At 37.9% G+C, this 24091-nt stretch overlaps 5 protein-coding genes across 5 annotated transcripts; all 5 read right to left on the minus strand.

The window, feature by feature from the left end:
• Positions 1-1143: 1143 nt before the first annotated feature.
• GCK72_022162 (uncharacterized protein) lies at positions 1144-4795 on the minus strand (the record flags this gene model as incomplete). The annotated part of the gene is made up of 6 exons (XM_053734684.1): positions 1144-1187; positions 1241-1390; positions 1438-1880; positions 1999-2571; positions 3018-3088; positions 4766-4795. 6 exons carry the CDS (start codon positions 4793-4795, stop codon positions 1144-1146), a joined length of 1311 nt encoding a protein of 436 aa, XP_053578250.1.
• A 3147-nt stretch (positions 4796-7942) lies between these two features.
• GCK72_022163 (uncharacterized protein) lies at positions 7943-8871 on the minus strand (the record flags this gene model as incomplete). Its single annotated transcript, XM_053734685.1, has 4 exons — positions 7943-8014; positions 8452-8565; positions 8611-8715; positions 8767-8871. The coding sequence occupies 4 exons, from the start codon at positions 8869-8871 to the stop codon at positions 7943-7945; spliced, it is 396 nt and encodes a 131-aa protein (XP_053578251.1).
• A 2814-nt stretch (positions 8872-11685) lies between these two features.
• On the minus strand, positions 11686-14199 carry GCK72_022164 (uncharacterized protein; the record flags this gene model as incomplete). Its single annotated transcript, XM_003106967.2, has 10 exons — positions 11686-11974; positions 12024-12137; positions 12186-12297; positions 12673-12745; positions 12798-13119; positions 13168-13362; positions 13408-13543; positions 13611-13703; positions 13747-13864; positions 14059-14199. The coding sequence occupies 10 exons, from the start codon at positions 14197-14199 to the stop codon at positions 11686-11688; spliced, it is 1593 nt and encodes a 530-aa protein (XP_003107015.2).
• A 912-nt stretch (positions 14200-15111) lies between these two features.
• On the minus strand, positions 15112-15444 carry GCK72_022165 (uncharacterized protein; the record flags this gene model as incomplete). The annotated part of the gene is made up of 2 exons (XM_003106919.1): positions 15112-15327; positions 15376-15444. 2 exons carry the CDS (start codon positions 15442-15444, stop codon positions 15112-15114), a joined length of 285 nt encoding a protein of 94 aa, XP_003106967.1.
• A 1780-nt stretch (positions 15445-17224) lies between these two features.
• GCK72_022166 (uncharacterized protein) lies at positions 17225-22109 on the minus strand (the record flags this gene model as incomplete). Its single annotated transcript, XM_003106937.2, has 8 exons — positions 17225-17323; positions 19144-19314; positions 19359-19507; positions 20128-20262; positions 20314-20524; positions 20960-21061; positions 21872-21941; positions 21994-22109. 8 exons carry the CDS (start codon positions 22107-22109, stop codon positions 17225-17227), a joined length of 1053 nt encoding a protein of 350 aa, XP_003106985.2.
• Positions 22110-24091: the final 1982 nt, after the last annotated feature.

Here is a 24091-nt window from a genome sequence, read left to right on the forward strand (position 1 = left end):
CAAGTAGAAAAGGATGCATAACGGGTACAGAAAAAGGGCAAAGGGGTACAAGTTGAAAAAGGATGAAGTCAAAGCACACCATTCTCTAAAAGCAATCCCAGTCGACTAAGACGACTAAGAGTCGTTTCCATTCTCATACCACTTCTCATTTTATTTCCAACCCTTTCGAGAGTCATTAGCATACAAAAGTAGCTCACAAGATGACATTATCCGAATTTCGTCCAAATGAATGGATTTCCGAGGTGGCAAATTTTGCATTTGCTTACACTCAACACTTCATTACGAAAAGAACTTCTAATTTTTACACTAGAATCACATTATCCTCTTTTTTTTATCTCATCATTTAGCCTAATTTTACGGTACACCTCAAAAATATTCTGTGTGTGTGTCTGACACACTTGTTTTCTGGTGACACCGACTATACTGCTCAGATAGTATCTTATCTTTTACATTTTTTTCGCTCAGCCCGTAAAAACCTACAATAGTGTGACCTCGTCACAAAAATGGGGAAAAATCCGACCTATAGTCGTTCGTCCCAGGACACCATAAAAATGATAGATTGTCTCCTTGGAGTATTTGCAATAGAGAGTATCCCTTGATATATTTTTGCATAAACAATCATTTGTTGTCCATCCGAGGTAGTGGTGTATGTGTGCTGAGCATGTCCAGGCGTGTTGTGAAATGATTCACTGAATAAATTCTGATAAATCATAAAGGTGGTCGAAAGTGAGGGTTATTTTTGGATGAGAAGCTTTCCTTTGACTCTGTATCTTTTTTTGGACTGCCTTCTTCAGAAAAAAAAGATTTCACAGCGTACTACACAGGAGAAAAGAGGGGACAAGTTTACAACTAAATGTAAGAAGCACAGGATGGAAGCAGAATTAATCGGGAAAAAAAGCGAGAAACAAAAATATGATTACAAAACTCAGAGAAACGGGAAGGGAGAAGTGGATAGGGGAGTTACGAAATAATGAAGCAATCAGTAGGATAGTTTGCTGGGGTACTTATAAAAAACAAAAATACGATTAAGTATCAGATCTTATCAAAAAATGCAACTTTGCAGAATTGAAATATAAATTAAACATTGTCAAATTTTAGTAGAAGTCAGCAAGGCGTGAACTAAAGCAACTGGTGCAAGAGTTCTCAGTTGGAGATGTTGGTAGATCCAAATGACTTGTTGATGTAGTCTGTAAGAAACTCATACATATAAAATGTCAAGTTTAAACTTGATTTTGCTCACCGATTTTAACTGATGGAGCAGCCCAGATAGTCTCCAGCGGTGTTGCTTGTTCGACTAGAATTGAAGTTTCTGGGTAGGAGCTGCGTCTAAAAATGTCCCCGAAGTAGAAAACGACGATGGCGAGGAGAACAGAAATTCCAAGGACAATTTCTAAAAAAATAAAAAAATAAAGTTAATATATCTTCAGAAGCACATACTAATAAGACTGTACATGTCCATGACGATGTCATCTGCTTTCTTTCTTTCTTCCCTCGCAATTCTTTCTACGAGTTCGTGCTCTTTCTCCTCCTTTTTGACTGGTTTTTGTTGCTTCTTCTTCTTTGGAGTCGCTTTCTTCGGAGTCTCTTTTTGTTTGATTTCTGGTTCGGGCTCCACAATTTCGATTTCTTGCTCTTCCTCATCCTTCTTCTCAATTTCCTCAAGAATTAAGCATTCTCCTGTTGGTTTTTGATCGTGCAGAATCATGGCGATTGATGGTCCGGCGTTCTTCTTGTTTTTGTTCTTTTTGGCTTTTTTCGGCTTGACCACCTCTGCTGGTTGCTCGACGATGACTACGACCGGTTGTGGTGCTGGTTGTGGTCTTGCAGCTTTCTTTCCAGTGACCAATTGGAATCCGTCCTCATCAATGATAACTTCTTCTCTGTAAAACAATAATCATTAAACATGATTAGCCAATTTTCATATTACTCTAGTTAAGTAAAACCCTATCCTTTCTTCTTAAAAATATCATTAAAATTTAATTTTGATGGCAAACTCACTTTTTTTTTGGTGGCATTGGAGGTTTTGGGCTCATTCTTCTGCGATTGTTTCCACTGCGACGTTTACCAGCAACTACATTTCTCGCTTTTTTCACCACACTTTTTACAGCCTGTACAGTTTTCTGCATTCCAATAACAAACTCTCCAGTGAACTCATCAAGTGCATCCAGTTTATAGAACTTGGATGGTCCTGTCTTGATTTCATGATCCTCTGGGCAATCAATCAAGGTGGCTTGACTCTGGCGGAGGAGTTCTTTCTTCTTTTCTTGATTCACCTTGTCTGTTACCTTGCGAACTTTTTGAGGGGTTCTGGCGAATACGCGAACTATTGGACGAGCGTATGGAGAATTGTTCTTGGAATTTTGATTGGTTTCTGTTTCTCCTGTTTCATATCCCGATGTGTTAATTGGTGGGAAGTTCTCGATAGCAGTTGGGGCTTCAATGGCTGGAGTGACAAAAGTGAACCAACACGCTCCTTTTTTGACTGCGGCAGCGAGAATTGCCGCATAGGTAGTAATAAAGCAGCAATTGATGTAGGCGTTGTTGAGCGGGGTGGCTCCTTTGTTCATATCGCTGAAAGTTTGTAGTATAATCTTATGGACCGAAATTTAGTGAAAATTTAGAGAGTAGACAAAATAATCTTTTCAACTTTGACAAAGCAAAGACTACTGAAATTCCCCATAAAATTTATGATTATTCTGAATTCTTGTTCGACACATCAAAATTATGCTTCAGAAGCAAGTAACGATAAAAATGTCTGAAAGATCAACCCTTCAAATCTGGATATAAATGCTCGAAAAAATATAAGTGACTGGTACGCTGAAATGACTCCTACATTTATAAGATGTAATCGGAAAAGGAGAGCGACATGGATTACACTCGGATTATCACCGGATATCTCGGATTTATTAGAAGTCACGCAAATAAGTTTTTCCTCAGATAATCACTTGGTGCCAGGATTAACTTTTTTCCGCTTTGCCTAATAAGATTGGAATCAGGGAGAAAAATCGGAAACTTACAGATAATCAACAGGAACATCTCCTCCGGATGGCATGACTCCCTTTGTTTCACCGTATGAGACGGTGAGTTTCTGGAAAAAAAAGAGAATAAACAAGAAAGAGATAATTGAGGACATGCAAATGAGCGGAAATGGAATCCGAAATGGAAATTCACAAGGTCACTCCAGAGAACATTAATTAGAATCCCTTTATGTTCCTTTTTACAAAAAAACGGCCGCTTTAAGAACAGCGAGAGATGTTTTCCAATCCATAATTTGAATATAAACCAAATCAGACAACTCATCCTCCGGAAGTTAATACCTAATCTACCAGATTGACTCACTTGGAGTCGCCCACCCAGTCAGCTAAAGAAATGTAGAGACTGAAAAAGGAAAAGAAAGAAAATTCAAACAAAAACAGAACGCTTAGAGCACTGAGATGACCATATGATTTTTTCTACTCTTTGACTTTTAGTTTATTGCATTTTTTGTTAATGTAAACACATTAGAATGTTCCGGAAAGTAAACGCATTCCATGGCTTTTAGTCGAATGGTTCCGATTGATAAACATATCGAGTTCTTGCAACGAGAGCCTTTGGTTTCTGATTTCTATGAATAATGTTCTAACCAAATGAGAAGAAAAAAAGATAAGCAATATCATGTTTCTTACCAGATTAAGGAAGGTCAAATCGGATTAACTACTTTTTTCTGATTGGATTACAGAATATATGATAGAGTGTTTCAGATGGAAAGCCCACTCTTGAACCATCCGAAAGCAATCATATCTTGCTATATATTCATGTGAAGCTCCGCCCTATGAGAATCTTTGATGGGGCAACAATTCTTGGATTACTGTAAGTGAGTGATATGTCCAGAGCCTAGAAAATATATTACAATATAATTTCATAGAAGCATTTCCATCTCATCTTCAATTTTTGACACCAAAAAGTTTGGAATCAGTTCTCTCTCATTTAACACACAGATCGCACTCTATTCTCTCTTTTTTCTGCAAAACAGAGCAAAAATTCACCCGATAGCCGGTGGTGTGTGTGTGTGTGTGTGTTCCCACGTTGTAATATTTTGGGAGGCACATGGTGGTACTCCTGCCCGACTTGAAGAACATTTATCATGAGATAAAAGAGAGATATGGGTTCACGTTTGTCAACGTTTTTCGATAATGAGAAAAAGTGATAAAGCCATCAACTAGATGGGGTTTCTCATTCAAAACAACTCAAGATGATAGTGTAGGTCAAAGCCACTAAAAGCTTTAAAAGTGTAAAAAGCGTCGTTGGGAAGTATAAAAATTTCTGATCCGCGACTAGAGCAAACCTAACAAAATTCTGGAAATGTCATTCTCAGGCACGTAATAGACATATGTTGTAGTACACACAACAACATTAGGGATAAACTTTACGGATTGCTGAGAGATTAGTGCTAGATCAACTACAAATTAATATAGGTTTACATAGAGAAAGCTGTCTGTCGTATTACAGAGTCCAAATGTCTTAAAATAGGCTCATCACGTAAATCACGGAATACTATGTTATATTCCGTCAATCCCATTCCATTCTGTAGCTATCATAACGTTCACCTAGAAATTTAGATTTCTTTTGATTTCAAAGAAGTTTGATCTGTTCAAAATTGGTTGAGCAGCTTTGGGTTCGATGCTAGATGAAGCATGCGCCCAATCAGTCTTTTACCAACGATCCCATTGATCCAGATTTTTTGCACTCTATGTTAGTCACTCCACTCGAGTTATATCCAACATACCTTGACGGATTCCGTTATGTATGATAACATGTTTGGTCCGGAAAGAAACAAGTTGAGAATGTCGCAAAGAATCCTGTCGCCCAACTGTTTTTGACACAAATTCTGAAAGTTGTCGAAGAAATTGCTAGGGCATGTCCAAACGGAAGAGCACGGAGGCAAAATGAACTGCGTTTGAGTCGAGCGAAAGGAGTGAGAGAGAAACAATGAAAGACATCTGTCCCTCCAATAGTTTAAAGAAGCAAAATGAAGAGAAGAGTGGAAAAAGGTTCTCAGAAGAAAAAAATAGGTAGATGTAGGGAGAGGAATAAAGAAAAAGCACTGAATGGGAGGTGAAATATGTCTGTTCGAATGGGAGACAGAAGGAGAAATGGGGGCGGAGCATGAGAAGAGCGAAGGCCGTCAGGGTCGAATGAAACTGAGAAGGACATCAGGGTCAGATGAAAAGACGGCTGGGGTGGTCATGTAATTTCTATTGTCCAAGGGTACCGAAATAATGTCTGATGGGATGGAGGACAAAAGCCATTAAATTTATCGTTGGAACAACTGCTCGGGGATGTTTTATATCGGAGGAATTCGAAGTGGTTCCATTCGGTATGTACATCAATTGAGAATAAAGACCGCCCACACTAGATCTTCATCTCAAAAAAGTGCAAACCCATTTCAGAAACCGAAAGTGGATGTGCAATCTGGATACAGTAAACCGTTTCCTGAGGAGCTCAACAACACTAAGAAAAAGTTTTGAAGAGTTTCTAAAATAAACAACAAAAAAAGAACAACTTGAACGGCTTAGAGCAGTACGGCAGCGGGGTTCGCCTCACGGCTTACTATCACGGTACGTGTGGACACCTCGGGGCAATATTTGCACACTTTTTATTCCACACACAAAACCCTTGGGTCAAGTTGAGAGGGCCTATCCTGGCGAGCCGAACTGAAGAGTTTGTTGATTTTTGGAGCGCTCCAATTCAAGATAAACCTAAACAGTTCACAGAACAACATAAGTAGACAACCTTGAATGAATCCAGAAAGACAAAATGGACTATTGAACAGTCAAGGCCAGTTTCCTTGTTTAGCACGATTGGTCAGCCTTGAAAACCGCGAAATTCTTCACGACCGAGTAATCAAGCTGGGTTTCTAAATAAAATCAGGAAACTCGGTTAGTGTAAGAAAGTAGATACATCTGACTTTTCAATATCAGAATCGCAGCCTTTGAATGTATCAGAAAGTGACCTATTTTGTATTTCAAAGAGCTCAGATGCTATCCAGACATCTACCTTGATCCGCTACAACCAGTGTTCTTTCTGTCTTGTCTAACTAGACTAGTATCCTTATTTCAAAAAAGACATCCACATCGGTCAAATTGATGGTAAGACAACAGTTTTTTGCCATCACATTATGGAGGTAGACCATCTGCCTTTCCGTATTTCCATTTTCCCAACCGTTTCTTAATGACAGAGCCGACTCCAAGCCCTAAGAACCCAATGAATGAGCCCACCATGTCCAAATGAAAACATCTGGTATACGGTAGCACATCTGAATTTTCGCAGCTTCTGTGTAGGTTTTATGTTCACTTCGGTCCGGGTCAAATGTGTTGTTTGTGGGTGAAATAGCCTTGGCAGGTGTACGCTAGGACGCAATCTTGGCTTCTCCTTCGTTTTTTTTTTCACTCGTAAGCACGAAAAATGACAGCAACAGTTGCGATCCGTTCTCTTCTTTTCTCATTCTCTTTCTTTTCCGGTCACAACAGCGTAAATCAAAAGAGAAAAAAGAAGAGAGCTTCCAATATCTGTGGAATGCCTCAAACTCACCATTATTTTGAACTAAAAGAGCTAAAGAAAAAGAATGGAAGGACTACAAGAAGAATTGCAAAAACTAAAAAGAATGTACGCGGCGGCCAAGCCGAGAAGCAATAAATTGCTCACGCCATGTTTATTCCGAACTGATGTTGCCGATTTAGGAAAGGAAGCGAATAACGGGACGGAAGAATTATTCGAAGAAGACCGAGAAGAGGAGTTGTTTGTCAGAAAAAAGAAAATAATGCTAATATTATATTCGAAAACGTTTAATATAAGGCAATCACATCAAAAATTCTTTCAATTTTTGGATTCGTCAAAAATTGTTGTCAGATGCAACTTGGTCATGTAAACATGACAAACATGAATTCAAAAAATGAGCCTGATCATTAAAAAGTGTTGGTGTGGGAACAAGTGTGGGAATGACAAGTCATAGTTTTCCAAATCTCCAGAAACTCTCAATATGAAAAATTGGACATTGGGAAGTTGGAAAACAATTCTAAACAAAAACGATGGAATTCGGTATCACAGATAACATTTTTAGGTACCATACAAGAAGAAACTCGAAAAGGGTCGGAAACAGTAGTACTGATTGTCTGTTCTGGATAATCAAGCCGTAAAAAAATTTGACAGCTGTTCTCAAGATAACACCACGTTGCTCAATCCTCGAAGACTACTGTAACTTTCAAAAAAACGAAACTGAAGTCTTTGAGGCCACCCGTTTGTCATCTTCTTTATTACCTTCTCATTCGCTCCCCTCTTTCTGGCATTTCACCTTCCTTCCATCATTAATCACTGTTTATTACCCATTTTTCTCAATTCTAATCCTAGTTAAGATACTGAAAGTCCCTTTAGTTCAACTTGAATCCAAAAAAACTGAAACAGACAAATGGGGTATCGTGGAACAAATCCTTTTCCAAAGACTGTCATTTTTCATTATTTTTAAATAGCACTAAAGCCACTGCTACAGTATTCCAAAAAATTTAGTCGAACTCGTAGTCAATTTATTTCTGGAAACGTGTTACGGGCTCAATATACATAATTTCAGATTTTTCTGTATCCAATAAAAAAGCGACATTGAAACTTACGAGAACACCTCTCCCTTAAATCAAATTCACTGCTATCCCTTTCTCTTTTCCCAACTAAGATTGATCTTAAAAGAACAGTCTTTAGAGACGCGGCTTTCAAATGCTCTATAAATTTGGTTATAGGCATTTTTGACTACGGGAAGTCCATTTCTTCCATCAAAACTGGCGAAATGTTTTAGCGAGCAGAGATACTAGATCTCAAACTTTTCATATGGTTGAACTTTAGGAGAACAGAGATGGAATCGTGATAACCAAATTTTAAGATGGTTTGAAAGCCGCGTCTCCAGAGACTTCCCGTTCTAGATACTCTGAATATCTTGAATAAGGATGAAGTTTGTGATAAGATTCCGTTTAACACACAACATCGATATCTATAATATTCTTCATGCCGTTTTCTCAACGCATTAGAAAGAAACAGCAAGCAACACCAAAACCTCCAAATTTTGTACTGAGACACGGGCCGACCGGGCTGAGCCGGGCCGGGCAGGTGAAAATATTCAAATCGGTCTAGCCCGTTGCAAGTTTGTCACGTCTGTCATTTTCCCTTCCCCCCCCCCCCTTTTTTGGCAACATTGAAGTTCTTAAGAACACCTTTTCTCTCCGCTATCCCTCTTTTTTCTCCTTTTTCCCGCATCTTCTTTTTTTTTCGTTGTTGTTTGTTTCTTTCCTCCCCTTTGTTCTATTTATTTTAGACTAGACCGACTCCGAGCCTCAACTTGTAAAGAAATGCCACACTGATTTTTTTTATTTACAAACTACCGTATACCAATTACATAATTACATTTACGATTACGGCTCCCACACTCACCCTCTCATGTACGTCGAACTGAATATGTGGATATTCCTTGAGAAGACAGATGTATGTATTCTCGGTGAGCACTGGACGAACTGTTGACGCCGGAACACTCATAACTGTGACAATCTGTGAGGAAAATTGAATATGTTGGTGAAAGAAATGAGGACTAACATTTGATTGATTAGGCGGAAAATTTCTGAGTTCCAAGATCACTTGTCTCAGTTCCTGGAGGAAAACCTTGCATTCAAAGCTAAAATCTTCGGGGATGTCCAAGTTCTGGAATACAAAAATGAGCAAGTTTCCAACATTAGGAAACTCGAAACTAACCATTGGTTTCTCCAGATTTTCGAGATTAAAACGAGCGCGAAGATTCAAAAATCCATCTTCTTTTTCCCAAGGTGAGACAGAAAACAAGCCGTCCCAAGATGTCATCTTTGGAACGAATGCCTTTCGGAGCTAAAACTAAATTTCGTTTGAGATGAGAAAAAAGAATTCAGGATGCGAAGTGACAAGATTTATGGTATTCGATTTTTCATGAAGGTTAGTTGGGTCTTTATTTGTAAACAAAGAGGACAAAGAGAATGGTTAAATGAGAAATGGGGGAATTTTAGATATCTTATTGTTGGACGGGTTACAGTTGGAAATTGAAAAATGGGATATCATTTCGAAATAGGGAATGATGAATGAGAGCGGGAAAACGAGGGGCGGGAGGGAGTTCACAAATTATGAAATTGGATGTAAAGAGCGTACAAGGCAGCACTAAAAAAAAGAGACAAAGGGAGTAACGGTTGGTTTTAATGGGACTGGGAAAGGGCATAGGGCTCTTTTGTCGGTTCAAAATAACTGCATTAATATAAAGTGCAAAAATAGTTCTGGGTACGGTAGGTGAACGATCATGGGAGATAAACAGAGTTAGGTCAAAATACGGCTTAACGGGTTATTCTGAAAATGTTCATAGAATGTGCGATGAGAAAGAACAACATAATTGCGAGGATCAAGAAAATTAAATTGGTTTGACGAGCGGAATGACGGGGGCGTGGCCTGTTTGATCTGAAACTGCGAAAGTCGGACTTTTTCGGATTAGTAACGTTTTTTGAAGAAATTTAGGGCGGAGTTTGGTTTCAAGTCACGCTTTGAGAATTTCGGAGGGGTTTGAAGACTTGGAGCTACCAATGTGTTCAAAATTAATGACAGGAGTCAAGAAATAATGCCTGGCACGAATGTTCGAGTTTCCAATAGAAATTGCAGTTTTTGATAATTAGAGGCTACCAAATGTGTTCGAAAGTAATTTCCAGTGATAACATAAGTTCAAATTACTTGATTGGTATATTCAACCTGGTACGGTGTGTTACTAAAAATTGAACGTCTTGACTGAAATTATCGAGGTTGCTCATAATAATACGTTACTAAATGTGTTTGGAGCCAATTCAAAATTTTTGGCAATTTGCTGTTTTCTAATAATTTGTTGAACTCGGAACGATGCATCATTGTGCGTTTTTGATTTCTGGAGTGTTCGGCAACAATTTTTTCCCGAGGACACCTGTTCATTCGCACTATTAAAATTTATGGCAGGAAGACTTCACAAGATGAATACTATTTACCGATAAATAGGTCGAACATGGTCAGAGCCAGTCAGTTCAGACAGCTGGGGTTGGATGAAGAAATGAAATGTCATATATTTGTAAAAAAATAACATTTCAGAAATGTCAAACAGGGTCAAATTTGTTGACATGATGCTGAATACATTAAAAAAGTGGTTGTTGCCGTCTAACAACAATTTCAAAGACTAAAGAATTTGAACTCGAAATGTCAATTTCAGATTGTTGCAGGAACCTTTGTGAATATAAATCTATTTGGGATTCCCTATTTATGTTTTGTCAAAATAAATACTCCTTCATCAGAAAAATACGCTATCACTTTGAAAATGAAAAAAATTCGCAGAAGTTGCCGTATGTATTCATATTTTTTGTGTTTTTGTTTGTTTCTCAGGGCCAACGTTCAATGGCAGCCAATTTGAAGGTTATGTTATTCCTTTGTCTTCTAGATCCCGCTTCTTTCCCTCCAAAAACTTACAACCGGCGGGCATTACGGAATTCTCTCCACATGGATACACGGACAATATTCGGTTCCTCGGCGTTGAGATTCGGGGCAACGTTGAGAATGTTTTCTTGTAGAACTGTTGTGGTGATTGACTGAGAAGGCTCGTTGCTGAACATTCCAGAATTCGGTCAAGAAAATCTTCTGCTTGACATTGTGAAGTATTAGAAATACATTTATGGAGTACTCGGAATCTGACAAAAATGTAGTCTTATTTTCATATTTTTTTAATGGAATTCTTATTTTTTATAGGATTCTGATTTTGATTTGAGTTTGGTGATCCAGTATCCGATGTAAAGAGAAAACAACACATTTTGCAAAACTAGCGCTATCAGAGATCAAAATACCAATTGAGTTTTTGGAAGAGATTGGAAAATTAAAGAAAACACCCTTTCGCATGAGAAATGTTCGTTTTCAATCCTTTTCTGTGTTTCGTTAGAAAACAAAGGATGCAATTGAGGGAAGTATGGTCCCTTGTGAAAATAACGTCATTAGTTATAACACAATGACAAACTACAGTATCCTGATTTTGTCAGTGTATTGAAAAATGTCATTGTATTTGGTCATTGTAAATTTTGTGGTCACTGTATTTTGTCATTGTAACTGCCGTGGTCACTGTATTTGGTCATTGTAAATCTTGTGGGTACTGTATTTGAATAATTGAAAAAACTGAAAATGAACTCTCACCTCAAATTAATATATGCAGGGAAAATGTATAATAAAGATAGCTTCACCCAACCAAAATAGAAAATACTTTTCTGTTTTATACGAAAACGTCAAGACGAGACAGATGCGTTTTCTTTTATATGATGCGTTTGGAGGCGTCGCTCCTTTCGGAAAAACTGAGCTTCTAATGTGTTCCAGCAGGTGGTGTCAATCCATCTTCAGCTGCCTCCTTTCATGTTGAATCGGCTAATTAGTTTGATTATTTTTCTGGGTCTTCTCTGTGTTAAATGTGAAACCTACTGTATACCGAGTGTGAATGGTCTCAATGAATAATACAAGCGTCCTAGTGTTTTTTTCAAATATGGAATAATTCATGAATTCATTGAAACTAAAAAAGTCAACATATGACTTGACATTTATTCGAAATTCACAAAAATTTAATAGAACCTCACACGAGGAACACTCAAAGGCCTCCAAATGATATCATTCTTTCTTCGACTTCCTCTTGTTTTTCTCTTCAATATGCCCGAAACAACTGAATTTGTACCACCCGAAAATAGTGGGGATGATGAAACTGAGAATAATCCACAGAATCGGAAGAAGCACATCTAGATTGTAATATGACCACGTGCATTGCTCTCTGCTCTCAAATTTGAGTTCATCAAGTCCATTATTCTTGATTGCCCATTCCGTTGTTTTGACAAGAAGTTGAGAAGAAGTAAGAGGCTTTGATTTGATGAGATCTCTTATTCTATGCGCTTTCTCGGTATATCTGGAAATGGTTATTCGATTTAAAGAGTATGAGACTAATCCAAACTGACTGCTTGTTATGGATAATAAGGTTGATTGCATCCTCAATTGCTTCGGGCTCCGTAAGCAATTGTTTTTTGTGTCGGCGGATTCCCCACCCCTTCTTCTCAACTGCGCGACTGTTCCTGAAATCAAAAAAATCGGCTTGAGAATTGAGGGACCTGAAAACTCACAAGTTTTGGTCAAACATGAATGGGATATTGATGAGGGGGACTCCAGCCAGGGCGGCTTCAACAATACTGTTATATCCAGAATGTGTAATGAATAATTTGAGCCGTGGGTGGTCTGAAAATATAGAATGAGGTTAAGTATTTTTTCTTGATATAATATTTATTGATTGAAGGACCAAAGGCCGCTTATACATATCAAGGTAAAAATATATACGAAGCAAAATTCTCTTATTCAAATTTGTATTCATGAAACAAATTAATACATTGATTAGTTTGAGGTGAGAGTTCATTTTCATCGAAATACAATGACCACAAAATTTTCAATGACCAAATACAATGACATTTTGCAATACACTGACAATTTCAGGATATTGTAGTTTGTCATTGTATTTTAACTAATAACGTTATTTTTACAAAAAAAATCATATTTCCCTTAATTACACCCCTTCTTTTTCTGACAGAAAAAAATCAAAAACGAATTTTAACTTACGAAGAATAGCAGGTTGTGGAAGCCAATCCGATACGAACGCATTTGAAACAGTCTTGGCATATTCTCGTGTTTTCTGAAGTTTTAATTAATAGTTATTTGTTTTCAAAATTGCAAAAAACACTCACAATATCATACTTATCAGCTCTGATAACAAAATGATAATCTGGAAATTTCTTTACAATATTCAATACAGTTTGCATCACTTTCTCGTCAATTTTCGTGGTATTCGCAATAGTACCAAGGGAGAAATAGATAACACCGTTCTTTCCTTTCTGCATTTGAGAAGAAAATACTTCATCCATTTCCACAATGTCTTCATCAACTCCAAGTCCACCAACATGAACGATGTTTTGAAGAGTTGTGGTGGAGATGTCAATCACTTCATCAGTAGCAATGAAGATAACATCCACGTTACTGATAATGCTGTATAGAGATGGGAACTCTTGTCTGAAACTAGAAATACGCATTTGCAACAGAAGTTTCTTAAAATCTTACCCAAATTTATGGTTGAAGTGAGCCCGGAGTTGACTGTTCAGAATCATGAACTCAAATTTAGTAACTACTGCGGCAACGAAGTTTCTGGCACGTTCGAAATAAGTCGGCTCCACACTCATATCTGCGGCAAATGGTACTGTAGAAGTTGGCATCGGAAGTCCAGTGAAATCATATACTGGTGCAGCGAATGGACAACTGGAAGCGATGGAGTTCAAAAAGTTTTTAGAATTAGTGACCTACCTAGAAATAAGAAATCGTCTTGGTATCTCCAAGGCATGTGCATATCCGAAACCACAGAGATTGATTTGTTCCGCGAAAAATCCGTCGAATTTCTCTTTCTTCAACTCGTAGAAGATATCATCTCGCTCAAGAAATTCTGAAGTATTAAATTTCGTTATCTTATTTTTTGATCTATAGAGATCTTATCTCTGTTTCTTACACACCTGCACAAAGGTCATTGTAAACAACTTGATATGCCCACCATCCTTTCACCTCGTCGATGAAACTTGGTTCTTCCATTACGGTCTCAGAAAATCCTAAAAACAGGAAGGTTTTTGAAATTCTGGAATTCTGGAAAACCTAAAAGAACAGTTTTGAAGTTGGCAGCATGCTTGAATCCTCCAATTGTTTGTTTCTTGGCAACTTTCACACTATTTGTTGTCTGAGAAATTCCGAGAAAGTCTAACTCCAAGACGGTCTGGAATGATTTTTTGATTTTTCTGATTGAAGTTTTGAAATGAGTAGGTACCGTATCCCCCACAATGAGACACTTTGTTTTAAATCGGATTACCCTGTTTACTACTATTTCCCAACCCTATTATTCTACCTTCCCATTAGCTAAATCCCCATTAGAATTCCCATTATTCACACCAAAAAAATGTGACCACTTACCACATCGTGACCAGCTCTAGCGAGTTCATCGGCCAACCTTCCATTTGAAATCAAATGAGACTTGCTAGTAGCGGGGGAAAATACCAATATTTTATAAGAAAGTACTAAATTTACACATAATGCCAGAAATATCAGCCGCATAGTTATAGACTGACTCGACTGAACTAATGAATTGCTGGGTTGTGTGTGCGTCTCTTATCATTTGTTGGATGTGATAAGAACATAAAGAAGAAAAAGAGTGGCGACGAAAAGAGAAGGGACTACTGATAAAATGATGATATTTCATGACTAGTGACGGGTTGGTTCACCGATTTATGATGGTGGCGGGGGGAGAAGGGGGCAATCGTGATTTGAACTTTGTAGCCAAAAAATGGATTTTATAGTTCTTATCTCCGTGGGAAATGACTTTTTGGTTTTTGAAAGGTGTGAAATGCAATTTTTTTCAAAGTGTTGGAAAACTTCTGAAATTTAGATTAACACGTAGGTGAGCTCAAAATCTGAAAGTGAATATTCTGAGTAAAATTTTCTAGAGCTTCTTTTTTGTAGTTGGCAACTTTATTGTAAAAGCGCACAGAACAAAAGTCGTGCGTTCTTCATCAACTGAACAGTAAGCGAAATAAAATAGAAGTAAAGAAAAAGTTAGAAATTTCTTAATATGAATTCACGGTTTGCTGCCAGAGAGTGTTAGAGGCGCATCTAATTTGTTCAATATTGTCTCAAAGTGAAAAGCGTGATTTGCAGTCCTTTTCGAACCTGCAAAGCTCGAAAAATCGGGATTCTATTTTTCAACTACGGTACCATTCCGTGAAATATCTAATAAATTAGATGCGCCTTTAACAACCCCCGGGAACAGACCGTGAATTTATAATACTTGGCACGTTTAAATTTTTTTTAAATCATTTTGAAACCTAAACAAAACCCCTAGTATTATTGTCTCTGGGAAGAAAAAAACGGCAGCTGGCGTTGGTTTTATTCAAATTTGATAAATACATGTTATAAATAATACACAGGAAAATGCATGATAACTCATTATCATTCCGATCGAATTAATCATTATCCACATCCACAACATCCATAACCGCATGGGACAGGTGTGACGGCGGCTACTGTAGCACATCCACATCCACACCCATATCCGCAATATTGGCGCTTGGCACGAATAACGACATCGGAAGATTGTCCTTCCACGGCCAAATCGGTCCGTAGATCTTGGTCCTTGACAGCCAGGGCGAAATTAGCAGTTTCTTGAATCCCGGATTGCTCCGAATTCTGAATTTAGAAGGTTCGATGGTTTCCTTATCTGAAAATCGAGCTCACCTTGTCATAAATTTCCGAGTTCACAGCAATGGCAAAGAAAACCACAAAAAGAGCAGTAGCACGAATCATGGCAGATTATGTTGTACCTTTGGAAAACTTATGTCCAGAGTATGTCTGCCAGTTTTGGAAATTTTTCTTTTATACTGCTTCCATGCACTAGAAAATATGATAATTATGTTTGAACATGTGTTTTTAGGCAGATGTTAATATATGCAGGGACAAGTGCAAACAAAGAAAGTGAGAATTTTGCGTAGATCAGGATCAGGAATTTGCTGAGCGTTTATGTTACGTCATATTGCTTTTGGCAGCACAATTGGTAGATCAAAGGACGACAAAAGTAATAAATTTTGCCGCTGTTTTTCTTTCATAACATAGCCAAATGTCTAGGACTATGCACGAGTCCAAGGTTTAACCATCTTTTTTCTTACTTAACCTGTTTTTTATTCATGAAATTTAGAAGTTTAGAGCTCACAAACACGCTGCCGTATTCAAATAGAATCCATTTATTGAAATAGGAATACCTTAATTCAGAAAAAAATCAAAAATACAACATTGATAAAGCCTTTTGTATTACCCATTAATACAATAAGTTCATGACAAAAAAGATTTAATCGGAAGCGGAAAGAATCGGTGATGAAAAAACCCAGAAAAGAAAATGAGGAGGCCCATAAGAGTTTCCATTGAAAATCCTATAATCCGAATACTGATTACATAACACTGAATAATATGCTATCAAAAACAGTAAATCAGTATACAAAAACAATAAAAATGAAAAGAAACAGGGAACAGGCAACAGACTAATGGGAAATCAAGCAAGAAGTGCAAATCAGTACATGACGATGGAATGACAAGTTCAAACACAACAAATTAAAAGTGACAAAGAGCTATTGCAACACGGGAGTGGAAAATTGCAAGAAGTGCATCAAGCGCTAACAGTGAAAAAAAGATATGTGAGATCCAATCAATGACAGTCGCTGGAGAAGAAATTCATAGGAGAGAAGAGGCAGTGTAGTCGATATCGTCCCAGTAGAGTGGAATAGCTGGTCTGAAATTGAGAGTGTGAAATGATTTCATGTTTTTGGGAATGTACAGGGTATTTCAAGTGCCCCGCTAATAGTGGTGCCCTCCGACAGACCCTTTGAACAATAGAGTTGCACCCTCTAATTGAGGTGCCCCTCTAATACAGTTGCCCTCCTGCGATTAATGCTGGTTTATCTAATATCATCATTAACTGACTCCGAACTGTTCTCTCTCATTACTATTTCAGCATTTTTGGAGTCAAAACGTAGTTTTTATAAAAGTTCAGGATTTTCTTCGTTTTTTACGTAAAAGTTCGATGAATTCGGCATAAAAAACTAATTGAATCAAACAAATTCAAAAGATAGTTGGGTAATGAGGTCTGGCGAATTCGTCGACAAAAAATAGAGGTGCACCCTTGCCCCTCTAATAGAGTTGCACTCCGACGGACCCTTTAAACAATAGAGTTGCATGCACTTCAAATACAGTCTTTACGGTGACTCTATACTCAATCGTTTGATATATTTGTCACTTGTCAAGGCCCGGGCCTTGTTAGCAAGATTCAAACCCAGGCCGAAAACCCGGATACTTAATATTAGCGTCGAACTTCAAATTTAAAATTTTTCGAATTTGGGCCCGGCCCGGGCCTTGAAATTTATGATAAGCATGGTCAATCATTCCTCAGTAAAGAAAAGGCTACCCAATTGCTCAGGTACGTTTTTAAAGAACTACAGATTAGCAGCATGTGCCTCTATATAACTCAAAATTCACATCCAAAATGAGCTTCTTACTGGTCGTGTAACTGTATTTCCATTTTTTGCCTTAAAAAAACTTACTCAAACGTCGGAAACTTGTTCGCAGCTAATGCCGAGTCCGGGAAGCATTTGAAGGTGTTGATAGTCTCCTCGTCCGGCACAAACGGTGGTGTGAGCTGAAATATAGGCACTCCTGTTGATTGATGTTGTGTTTGTAACGTTTCAAGGGTTTTTTGACGCGTTAAAACAATTCTTTTGCATTATTTTGGACTTCATTTTCTTCTCCCAGTTTTTGTTGGAAGAGAAGCTGCGGAATTTTATTTTCTTTGCTAAAATGGGAGTCAGAGCGCCTCAAGAAAATAAAAAATCCAATGAGAAAAGTGGGCGTAGCTGGCTGCGAAGCGTGCGCGTCCTAGGCCACGCGGTCGTGTAGTCCCCGTGAACAAACATAAATTTTTGTCGACGGATACTAATTTTAGAGATATTACCGTGAAAAGTTTCAGAAATCAGAAATTTTGGCTCTCAAAAATTATGAAAGAGGATATAAAAATTTAAATAATCAAAATGAGATCCAACTATTAGGTTGGTAAATAATTTTCTGCAATTTTTCGATAAAACTTTGATTTTATTTTTTCAAATCCCGAAAGATTTCTAAAATTCAAAATACTGTTTATCAGCATTGGTAGTCTTCTGACAAGATTTTGGTAGCTTACTGATTCTCTCTGCGTAGACCATCTATTCGAGATCACTGAAAAAGGAAACTTGCTTCTTTTTGATATCCCCTTTTTATTTGGATTCTTCCCCATTAAAATGTCGCTGAAGTCAAACAAAATGTTTGTAATTCAAGAGAAGAAGGTTGGATTAATACAATGAATAATAAAAGATTGTCCAGCCAGATGGCAACGATTTGTTGTGGGTTACTTTCCCAACACATGAAAAAGGGTTGTCATACTGAAAACGCCGTTTTGTTATATCTCCCCGTCCTGAAGTCACAGGATTTTAAATTTATTAAAATAAAAAACGTAAACATCTGATGTTACTTTTTTGTCTTCGTTCAGGAGTTCCCACTACTCCACCTAGAGTACTGAGTACCAGATTTAAAAAACCACTTTTTTTCGGTTTGAGAACATCCAGAACGCCCAAATCTTTGTCCACACACTGTACTTTCCTCACATCGTTGAAGTAACAAGTCCACTACTTATTTCTAATAAATAAATAGCCCGACCATAAGTGTCTTGGGTGTAAAAGTACTAAGAACCAACTTAGGTCCATGTGATGTCCCATCTCATGTTGTTTCAAAACGTGTGGTATGTAACGACGAATTTTCTCATTCCGATAATTTGTTTCCATTCATGAACTACAGTTACATGAGTCACCCTAAAAGAAGTTGACAACCTAAGGGTGGTTTGATACAGATCCGCTTCTACGATTCCCTGCAATAACTCCAAATCTAGCACTGACTGGCGACAGAGAAGAACTTCTTAAGTCAAATCCAAGTTTCTTTTGTCAAATCTTTGGAATTAAAATGTATTTGCGTTGAAACAAAGAGACCTCTGTTAACATACACCAGCAACTTCCTTTTGAATGAAATAATTATTAGACCAGAAACGATTGAAAACAAAAAGACGTTTCAAAAACGCAAAAAGTTGCGTGTAAATCAAAGCTCCGTTCTCGGCGAGAAAAAAAGCGAGGAGTAAAACTTTGACACTATAACAAGTACTTGAGTAGGTCTACCAAACACAAAAACTACCACATCGAAAAACTACTCCTGTGCCGAGAAAACAAAACAACAACCGGCAAGCTCGAAAATTGCAAAAAATTATTTACCAACCTAATACCTTTGTTTTGAGGCATTAATAAGCAAAAATTGTGCAAAAAATCTGTTCTAGTCTAGTTTTCGAGGTAATTTGATCCGGATTTCTCACAGGATTTGGTTGGGGCGTATATCAAGCTATTAGTGCACTATTTTTAAAAATCACCAAAAGGAAATGCTAACCTTCTTTTCGATGACATCTTGCCAGCACACAGTCTTGAAGATGTTGTGCGCCTTGATGTTTTCAGTTCCGTTGTCTCCACCTCCGAGACGGTTGCATGGATCCCTCACAACCACTTTTGTGACGAATTCTCGCTCTCGACACGACAAGCAAGCAGGAAACTTCGGGCGTTTCTGAAAAAAGGTTGGATAAGCTTTTAAAGACTCGAAAATAGTACCTTCGCCGTGCTGTTCGAGTATTCGAGGCTGTTTCCTCCCTCGAAGACTGACTTGTCGCTTCGCATATCACAATAAGTGATCCCGACGGCCCACCAGTCACTCGCTGGGCCGTACTTCTTCTTCAGGTGAACTTCCGGAGCCATTGTGTCTGCAAAATAGGAATTGACAAGTGAGAAGAAAAATATGATCAGACAGAAAATACGAACACGGCTATAACTTCTCTATCAAGGGAAGTCTTTGGAGACGCGGCTTTCAAACAATCTATAAATTTGGTAACAGGTACTTTCGACTACGAGGAATCCATTTCTGCCCATTAAAACATTCTTAATGTTTTAGCGAGCCGAGCTTTGAGCTCACAAGCTTTTCATATTTTTAAGCTTTTCTTGACCCCTGCTTTAGGAACCCATTTTTAGCATTTTATAAGGGTTAACCACAGGGGTTGATATTTCAGACGGTTTTTCTCAGCGGCAATTGAATAGCACAAAGCAAAAATTTGGGATCTGCCTAATCAAGTTGTCCTTAACGACTGGTAGCAATTTGAAGCGTTTCCAAATTTGTGACCCCCTGAGGTTCCCTTGTGAGAGCTCATAACTTGCTCAAAGAGACATTCAGCAGGTTTTGATGAGAGAAATGGACTCCCTGTAGTCGAAAGTACCGATAACCAAATTTACAGGTTGTTTGAAAGCTGCGTTTTCAAAAACTTTCTTTGTAAGGCACAACGTTTCCTCAAAAGTGCCGAAGTACGCTAACAACGCTAAAAATACTCACGTCGTGTTCCAATAACGCCTTCAATTGCGTCTTGGGCGTCGCAGTGGGTTGCACAGAGACCGTAGTCGGTGATGAGCATGTGCCCATCGTTGCCAATCAGGAGATTCTCCAGTTTGAGGTCCCGATGGAGGATATCTAAAAATGATATTGATAAGAGCTTTTTCGATTTTGGTCAGAATAACTCACTCTTTGAATGGAGATATGCTACTCCTTCCACCAACTCCACCAAATAGAAATGAGCATCACTCTCCGACAGACATCCTTTATCCATCATAGTCAACATATCCCCTCCGCCAGCGAGAGGCATAATGAAGACGATGTGGCGGTATGTCTGGAAGGCGTACTTCATTCTCATCATCAGTGGATGGCGAACAGTGGTGAGGATCTTCCATTCGTGCTGGAAAAAATTAGTTGCATTTCTGCGGTTGTGTTGGTCTATGAAAGATGATTTACTGAAATTTAATTTAACAACTTTTAGAGAATCATATAGTTTCTAAGAATTTCAGAAATGCCCCAGGAGGTTAAAAATTTGTTTTTTTTTCTGTTTTTGATTCTCAATCAGACGGATAATTTTTTTTTAAGTCAAAGAATTCGAGAACTGGGCCATACAATTCTCAAGTTCTGAGCTAGACTTAATTCTTATGAATTTTCGATTTCGGTAAGAAGCAGTGACGCAGTTAGATAAACTGAACTCTTAGCTTAATTTGTAGGGGATGATGCTATCAACTAGCCAGTTTGAACTTTTAAATCAGTAACTCGGGTTGTACAAATTGTAAGATTTCAGGTCGCCAATCATTTCTTATAACCATTTCAATAAAAAGAAAAAACCTACATCCACCATCTCCTTGTGTTTTCCCATTCTCTTTTTATCCATAGCTTTCATGGCGTAGACGACGCCAATGTCCTTTCCGACATTCTTCTTCACTGCGGCAACCTGCAATTTGAAAAAGTTTGAGTGAGTACCCTATGGTGGAAAGTTGGAAAGATACACTATTACCCTTTATAGCTGACACATTGCTATAATTTTTGATTTAGTTGAGAAGGTACTGGTTCATTTCTCAGTGTACAAGTAGAGAAGTGTAATGACACGAGATTTGTATGGATTTTGCGTTTTTGGAGTCAAAAAGCTTTTTTTTTCGTTTTGAATCATCGTTGAATGAATGGAAAGAAATTTAAATTTCAAAATATCTTTCGAAAATAACCGTTTTGACTGTCAAGAAGATACTAAATTTAATCTAACAATGAAAGGCTTTTAGAACAAGGCGCCAGCCCTTTTTTCAAATTGTTATCTAAATGTTATGAATTTTCATTCACATTTTTGAGTTTTTTTTTTAAATTTTGGGAATTGGATTCGAATTGTTTCTGAAGTTTTCAGGAGTTTTTTAGAATTTTTGAATGAAACTGTATTTTTTGAGTGTCCAACTCTGACGAGAAGCTTAATTTGAATGAGAATTTGGCAAGTTTCGAAAAAAATAGCTATTTGATGATTTTTCACGTTAGGTATTCAGAGAGAAGTGTTTCGAGCAGAAAAACAAGTGCAGTTTGTGCAACATTGATGACAATAATTGAGCTAATTTTCAACTGCCGATGCGTATTCTTTGACAAAATGTTGGCTACTAAGAGTCTGAACTTCAACGAGAGAATTCAAAATCTAGGAGGCTAGAGAGATAACTTTTTTGGTTAAATACTAATTTTTCTTCATATTTTATATAATTTCGAAATTTTTGAGATTTTATGTACATACTTCTCCATAGGCTCCGCTTCCAATGTGTTGCAGCATGTCGAAGTGTTCAACTTTTGCTGTTGCTGGAAGTCTGAAAATCAGTCAATTCGTATATTTTCAAATGAAAAAACCGGCTAACTCACTGATTCTCATCATTTTCTTGAATTTTCACATCATCCACACACTTCACAACATCTGCTTCTACCACTGGAAGTGCTCCATTTGCTTTGGGGAGCGATTCGTTCGTCTCCGAAGTCATCGCTGAAATAATCGTAATTTGAAATTTCCATGAAAAAAAATGAAAGAAATTCGAAGACTAGTGACGTAAATGCGCGGAAAGTGTGGGAAACCGGGCGATAAGAAAAAGGAGAGAAAGACGACCGAAATAATAGAAGCATTGTGTGTATATGTGTCTGCTGTTGCGAAATAAAGAGGACAGTCTGGGTGCAACGTGTCTTCGTAAGAGACTAGAGACAAAAGACTGTGACGAGACGCAGAATTTGTGAAGCGGACGACCGCGCAATGATGCGATGGTGGAAGGCGGTGGTGGAATGGTGAAGGCCGGAGTGATGAGAAAAGGACAGAAAGGGGAGAAATAGCATATAGTGCTAATAGAGACGCAGATTTTTGAAAAAAGTGCGGAAATGCCCCCTAGAGTGAGGAGTAGAACGTTTGGCACACTGCCAAGTGCAATGGAATGCAAATAAGAGAGGCGATGAGATGCGGAGGGATTAATGGATGGGGTAAAGGAGAGATGTACTACTTCTCAACGGAAGGAAGTCTCGTCTCAAGAAAACAGCTGTTCTTAGATGTCGTTTGACTGAAGAATTCATGCTTTTTGACACTTGGTTTTTGACACTTGTCATGCTCTCGTGGGAAGTGTGAAGTTTAAATGTATAAAACATGAAATGACTTGAAAAAAATGAGGAAAAATGACTGCTGTTTGCCGAACCCTTGAATTTTCGTTGAAAACCCCTATTAAAAACGAAACAAGTATGAAATCAGTTGATGTCATCAAAACAGGTCAAACAAATAAACACTTGAAAGTTCGGAAAAACCAAAGTTTATCAAAAACAAAAGATGTTTGTTTCAATGGAAGTCAACACACGGAATGAGTTTTTTTATATAGGAAAATATTTTGAAATATTGCAGAATATTGCTCTGTTTTGTTATTCAGTCTTCAGTCAGACTACGTGCTTGTTTTTGACAGAAAAACGAATTTTGAAGGAACCTTGGGCATGTATTATGATAGATGGTCAAAAAATAAAGAGGAAGACAATTTGTTTGTCTTGTTCTAATTGTTCCGCTTAGAGGAAGTGAAGGTGAATAAGTGAGAACCCACTTGGCCGAATCATGTGTAATACAGCTTGCCGAATTCAAAGAATTAAATGTTTTTGATGCGTCTTTTTCTTGAATGTAAGTAGATATTGAGAGGAATACGTGTTTTGGACCGTTCAAGGAATAGTGGGTTTGAAAATAGTGAATTAAAAGAAAAAATGTATATACAAATGTTAGTTTTGAGTTCAGTACATTGGATTTTCGATGCTTTGAGTCTGTAATCTCATAAATAAGAGAAAACACTTTCGAGAAAGCCAATTTCGGTTAAAAACCGGAGATTAGAAAACAAATTTTGTGAAAAAAGAGACATCTTCGAGATTCACCGCAGTTTTTAAGTATCTTTCAACAAAAATCTAAACAGCAGACTACAACTTCTACTTAAACAAAAATCTGACACTTGTATATCAGAAAGTGTCTCAAAAAGTTTCCTCGCGTTTTTCTCATGTCCTCTCCAACGCATTTTCAGGCTCCGGGACGTTTCGACACCAGACATTTCGACACCGCGACAACTCGACACCGCGACATTTCGACACCAGACATCTCGACACCAGACGTTTCGACACCAGACAATTCGACACCAGACATTTCGACACCATTGAAAATCGAGTAAAATTTGCCTCAAAAAGGAGATGGTTTTAGGGTTTGAAGGGTCCGGGGTTCGACCCCAGGTGCTTGAAAAAGTGTTTTATTCTTATTTTTGGCTTTTTGGTACCAATCTGACAACCAGGGTTTGACCCCCACGGGTATCAATGTTTTTTGTTTTTTTATTTTTAACATTTTGGTACTAATCTGACGTCCGGGGTTCGACTCTTGATGCTGGCAAATCTTTTTTGACTTTGATTTTTGACATTTTTCTTCATTTAAGCTAGATAGAAGCATTTTTGCGAGGAAAGTAGGAATACC

This window comes from Caenorhabditis remanei, chromosome X (genome assembly GCF_010183535.1).
Source record: "Caenorhabditis remanei strain PX506 chromosome X, whole genome shotgun sequence".
Classification (NCBI taxonomy): domain Eukaryota; kingdom Metazoa; phylum Nematoda; class Chromadorea; order Rhabditida; family Rhabditidae; genus Caenorhabditis; species Caenorhabditis remanei.